At 48.2% G+C, this 6,000-nt stretch overlaps 1 protein-coding gene across 2 annotated transcripts in view; it reads left to right on the top strand.

Annotated features, from left to right (window-relative positions):
- Positions 1–1,408: 1,408 nt before the first annotated feature.
- CHN2 (chimerin 2) overlaps positions 1,409–6,000 on the top strand; it is a 298,758-nt gene continuing 294,166 nt past the window's right edge. For both annotated transcript variants that reach the window (XM_058724728.1, XM_058724727.1), the window contains exon 1: positions 1,409–1,541. In XM_058724728.1, coding sequence (XP_058580711.1) covers positions 1,493–1,541 — 49 coding nt within the window. In that variant the 5' untranslated portion in view covers positions 1,409–1,492. The remainder of the gene's footprint in view (positions 1,542–6,000) is intronic.

Genomic DNA, 6,000 nt, shown 5'->3' with positions numbered 1-6,000 from the left:
CAATGCGAACACTTTCCACTTTGCTACATAATGAGAGTACTTTTCATTCCTTTAGTGTTTGCTTTTTCCTTTGATCTAACAATTTCTGCTCAAATTTCACAGTTTTCTGTTGCTTCAGGATTGAAAGAACCGATTACCCTGCTGGGAGCGTGAAACAGACTTAAAAAAAAAATCTGTATGATATTTCCCCCTGGTGAAATTAATTTAGGCTTAAATACAGGGGGAAGGTACACACCTTGGGCTCACATCTCTTTCTCTCCCACACCTAAGCAATTCCTTATCCTGAAAGGGCACAGGCAGACCTGCTTCCAAGTCTTTTGTGAGGATCCTTCACCAGACAAAGTCAGAGAACCTCTCTCTCTTGACACCCGGCTTTGTGTGGGCCTGATGACATATTTGGAACCTATCTCTTTGAAGGGCAACCTCAAAAGCCCAACGGACCCGTTAGTCACTGTCCGTGGCTGGGGTACTTAAGTGCACCTGGCTTGGGCTTCCTAGGTGTTTTGAGGGTGTTCTAGGAAACACACCTCCTTGCAGGGCAGGGACCATCATCAGCTCCGGAGTAACAAAGGACAATTTGGAGCGGGGTGGAAGGAGCGCTCCACAGCCGCTCTGGCATCCCAGGCCCCTTTTTACCTAGCATCCGTGTCCTTAGTGACCTCGCCCTCGCCCTCCGTATCCCCCGCCCCGGCTGGCTTCGCCGCTCCCTAGCCTGGCCACGGACAGCGAGCCCCACCACCTTCTCCCCAGTCCCAGTTGCCTCCAAACCGTGGAGCCAGCGCGGCGCATCGCAGCCGCGCTAGCTCCGCGCCCCCCGGTGGCCTCCCCAGCACCTTGGGGTCCCGCGCCCCGGTCCAACGCCCCCGCCCTGCAGTCCTCAGCCTCCTCCTCCAGCCCCAGTCGCAAGAGCTGTCAAGCCCGCGGCAGCTGAACCAGCCCCGGAGCTCCCGCGTCTCCTCTCCTTCCTTTGTGTGCGCGCGAGCGGAGTTGGGGCGGAGGGAGAAGGGGGAGGTCGCTCTGTCTGTCTGGCTCCTGCGCCTTTGCCCGGGCTGCTCGAAGGGCCGCCGGGGAGGCGGGAGCCCAGGGGAGGGCGCAGGAGCTGGCAGGGCGCCCCCCGGCCGCCGGGGCGCGGTGGTCCCAGCCGCGCGCGCGAGCGTGCGCGGACCGCGGCTGGGGCTCCGCTGGAGGCGCGATTAGTCCGCTCGGTCCGCCCCTCCGATCTCCCTCCGCTCCTATCTACCCACCGACACCCAGAGAAGAGCGTGCAAAGGCGCCGAGAGGGACGGAAACCACAAATAAATAGCGGCGGCAGCAGCGCGTCATCTGGTGGAGCAGGAAGTGCAGGCAGAGTCCGGAGGCTGGTGCTTTCTGCGCGTCCCCAGGACTTTGCCATGGGCTGGGGGCCGCGAAGGCTGCGAGCGGCCGGGCGAGGGCAGCGGCGGCGGCGTCCGCACCGGGGCTGAGCCAGCAGCGACGCGCGGGGCGCGCGGAGATGGCCGCGTCCAGCAACTCCAGCCTGTCCGGCTCCTCGGTGTCCTCGGGTGAGTTTCAGCCCGTCGGACGCGGCTGCCGCGCTGGGTCTCTCGCCCCCCGCCCTGGGAGGGGTAGAGCCTACCTGTGGCCGTCCTGCCCCCTCTCTCGGAGTGAGGGCAGGCGTCCGGTGTGGCACTTGTTTGGTTTGCCGGCACCGCGGGCGCCCACAGCACCTCTGCGCCTGACATCTGACAGCGCAGAGGTGGGAGAGCGGTGGCGCCCTTAGTGTGCGAACGGGAGCCTTCTGGGGACTTGGGGAGCAGCAGGCGAGAAGCGAGACGAGCAGGGCAGGCTCGCACTTTCTGGCGCAGCTGGAATCTGGGCTAGCGGGGCGCGGGAGGTTTGGGTGACGCTGGGCGCCCCGGCTCGCCAGCGGCGCGGCGCCCGCCAGGCTGGTTGCCCAAACCCCAGGCTGAGAGAGAAAACCCTCGCTCCTCGCAGACTTGATTTTCTTTGTTTGTTTCAGAAATTAGCTCCGTGGAGACACAAGCTTGGGGCATGGTTTGAGATAGAAGTAATGAAGGGATTCTGTCTTTCTGGTCCTGATTGAAGCGAGTTAGAGGAAGGGAGGTCGAGCCCAACCTCTGCCAATTCGCCGGTTTACAAGTGTGTGTGTGCGTGTGTGTGTGTGTGTGTGCCTGTGATTTTCCTATGTGGCCTCTTGAACATTTTCTTATAATACTCTCCGTAATTTCACTTTCCAGGCATACATTTTGTTTTCAGGTGTGGCTGAGTAAAGGGAGGGCTCCTTTCAGCTTTTTTTATGGTTGATCAGCAGGTCTAATTGAAGAGAAAAAAAAACCTGCTAATGAATCTGAAGGAATAAGAATCAACAGAAACAGATCCTCTGGTTTCTGTGTATGACAGATTTCTAATCAGAATGATGCATTAGGTAGCATTCTTCTACCTCTCTGGTCATTGAAAACTTTAATGACAAACCCCAAAGGCATAGCTGATAAGACCTTCAGTGTAGCGTGCAGTATTGAGGGGTCCAGAAGGTCTGGAAATGCTAAGGAAAATATTCAGTTTGTTAATATCGTTTTAATTCCTATTGTGTGTCTTTTGTTACATTACTTAAAAATTAAACTCAGAGGAAGCAACACCTCGGTGGGGCCATTGAACAGCAAGCCGGTCATAAATTAACCATATCTATGGGTGTGTAACTAATTTAACCATAAACGCAAGGTGAGTTTGACTACGGTGCGATTGTGATGTGGCACAAGGTGATCCCTTGAAAGCCATCTGTTATCTTTTTTGGCAGGTTTAGTTCCAGGGAAATGGCACTTCCTTTCTTCATCACTGCCAACTAATGAAAAGCACAGTGTTGTTAGGCATATGATATAGTTCAAGTTTCTGGTAGTAGCAGCCAATGGGGCAGAACAGTCATATCTTATTAAGAGCAGCAACAAGTTGACCGCCTGTGGTTTTAATTCTGAGAACTCAGCAAATGCTATGGCGTATTTTTAGTACCCCCAAACCACTGCTGCTGCTTTTCAATTCATTTTGGTTGACTAACATTGAATTTAAAATACAGTGATGTTGGCTTACGATTAGCAAGCATATGGTTATTCCTCTTAGAAACCCATCCACTAGGAAAGGAACGGGTGGGGGAGAGAGGAGGCAAGGGGAAAGAAGAAGAAGGAGACAAGGAGGCAGTATTATCGCACGATTTACTGATGGCATAAGTTACAGATGTGTCGCACCTGGAAATTCAGCTGTTGGTGTAGCTGAAGAAACCTGATGAAGAAACTGAACTCAGCCTTAAGAAGGACACGTGGGTTTGAAGTCACACAGGAGCAGCTCTAGGTGGTGGTAATCGCCTTGCAGATTGGATGGAGATGCCTCTGATGGTTCTCCTTCCTGCTTTGGTTATCACTTTTTTAAATCCCAATGGGAACTGGGAAATTCGGTGGACACCGAAATTCAAAAAGTGAGCATGGATATATTCTTTGATTGTGGATCAACCAGGCCCATGAGCTTCGATGGCTTAGTACACCAGTTAGACACTTTGTCTTGAAAAATACCAGAAGCCTGAGTTCTCTTTTTAAGCACACTTAACCATCATGTGGCTCATGAATAATTCAGATGGTGCAAGCAATTCACACCTGTGAGAGGTGTTGGGCGTTAAAGAATAGAGCCTGTTTGTGGTGGCAGCTGTGTTCTCCCAGGCAAAGGCCAGAGTCTGAGAAAATAGGGCACTCTATCCCTGTATTAATTTTCGCAGAGGGCCTGCTAGGTGCCAGGAAGTACATTATAAGCCTCAGCCGCAAGGAGACTAAGTGAGGAAGGCCATTTTAGGATTCCCTCTAGTGCTGAAGTTCTGGGATTATTGTTCTTGAGTTCTGGTTACACCACTGCCCAGCTGGGTAATTTGAGGTGAGTTACTCAACCTCTCCAAGCCTCAATTTCCTCGTCTGTAAGTAAGGCTGATGCTAATAACGGGACCTACATATAGGAATGCTGTGTGGATTAAATGAGATAATGTGTGTATGGCGTTGAGCACAGAGTGTGGTACTTAGTAAGTGTTTGGGGTGAATACATTTTGCTCCTTTGAGGCATGAAATAGAAGGCACTTCATGGCTCAGGCTTTAGGGGCAGAAGTAAGTCCAACACACGTAAAACTTGCCTCTTACATTGCATGTTAAATTTGATCTTGTGGTTTGAGGCCCATTAAATAAGCATTTATTAAGTGTATCTTAGGTTTTGGGCACCGTCCCAAGTGTTTGGAATAGAAAAATGAATCAAGGTCCTTTCCCTCACCATCCAGAGGCAGAGATGGACAATACATAGTAATCTGTATTCCAGTTGGATAAAATGAATTATGTGGAGGAGAGTACAAGGAAGAGAGTGATTCCTTCAGCCTGCAGGGGTCAGTGGGGGTGACCTCTGAGTTGAGGCTCAAAGGGTGTGTGGGATTTTTCCAGAGGGCACGGAGGGTAAAGGCATTTCAGGAAGAGGGAAGAGCTTAGACAAAGTCCTGGAGATGGGGAAGTCCATGGCCTAATTTTTAGCTTCCTTTCTTAGGGCTAGTGATCCATTTTCGAGGTGGTGTCTCTTCTCCCGACAGTTCCGCTTAAGACCCATAAGCAGCATCCTGCATGGAGGTGCTATGGCACTTACTCTTGCTGCTGATGTGGGGGGTTTTCTTTCTGTTCAAGTAGCAGTGGGTTTGATGGAACAGCTCTGGAAGCCTTAGGACGCGTTTGGGCAACTGAGCAGTAAAAAAGGAACTGTCGATTTTGTAGTGAATAGCATATGGAGAGGTGAACTCGAATAATAGGGGTTAAACCTCTCTTGGAGGAATAGATGTGGAAGATTTAGGCTTGGTTGTGTTTGCACAGGGAGTAAAGAGCTAATAACTTACTCAGTAGTAAGTTCAAAGTTATCTGATTTTCCTGAGAATACGTTCTCACTTGCTGGTGTTGAACCCCAACACCCGAGTGTGCCATTTATCCTCCGTTATCAGCTGAGACACAACAAATGAAATAATCAGGTTAAAATTAATTTTTAAACACATTTTCCAAGAACTGTTCAGAAATTTTCTTCTGGAATATTCAATTATGTGTAGAAGAAATTGCTTTGCCTTTGTTTTAATGATAACTGCTAGTAATTAAATTTCACAATCACCTAGATTGCCAGGATGGTTTGATTACCTTTATTATTTTAAATGGAAAAAAAACCCACTATCCCTATGCTTTTACTCTAGCCTGTGGTACTTGATTATATTCTGAAATAAACAATGGTTAATTTGCAAAACAGTTTTCTTAATAATCACGGGTTATATTTGCTTTTATAATTGAAATAAGAACTTTTTGCATTTTTAGTGATTTGATTGCCAAATGGTAATTTCACAGAGTTAAAAAAAAAAACTGACATAAAGTAATAAATAAAGAAGCTCTGAGATGTTTTCCAGTAACTGAACAAGGTAAAAATTAAATATTAAAGGGACCCCTGGGATATGAAGTTGTTAAGATTTTGAGAACATAAACACACTGTATTATAGAAATGAAATCAACCCAGACTTCTGAAATTAAAATGCAGATGGGAAAAGGTAAAAGGCAGTATTTATGTGCAGCATCATTGAAACCTTAATTGGGAAAAGAGCATTCCTGAATGGATTGAAGGATTTATTCCTCCAGATTTTGTACAGTAGTAATGTGGGCCAAATAAATAATGTTATTTTCTGCTGTCACACTGGCTTGATCTTAGAAATGATAAATAGGAATTTTCATTACTCATTATTGGAGGGTCAGAACCAGTGACATATACAAATCTTTCATATCCCCAGATGCAGAAGGTAAAGCTGAACTATAATAATGCTGCTAAGACATATCCGTGTGATTACAAACTCCATGGATCCACTGCTACAAAACAGGGTATCTTTGTTGAAACAAGCCCTCTTTTGGATCCCTGAATGATTCAGAAATATCCTATTTTGTGCAAAAGAAATTTCCTTACCATTGCTTT

The sequence above is a fragment of the Neofelis nebulosa genome, chromosome 4 (genome assembly GCF_028018385.1).
Source record: "Neofelis nebulosa isolate mNeoNeb1 chromosome 4, mNeoNeb1.pri, whole genome shotgun sequence".
NCBI lineage: Eukaryota > Metazoa > Chordata > Mammalia > Carnivora > Felidae > Neofelis > Neofelis nebulosa.
Note: the sequence above shows the minus strand (reverse complement) of the source record. Positions and strands in the feature narration are given on the sequence as shown.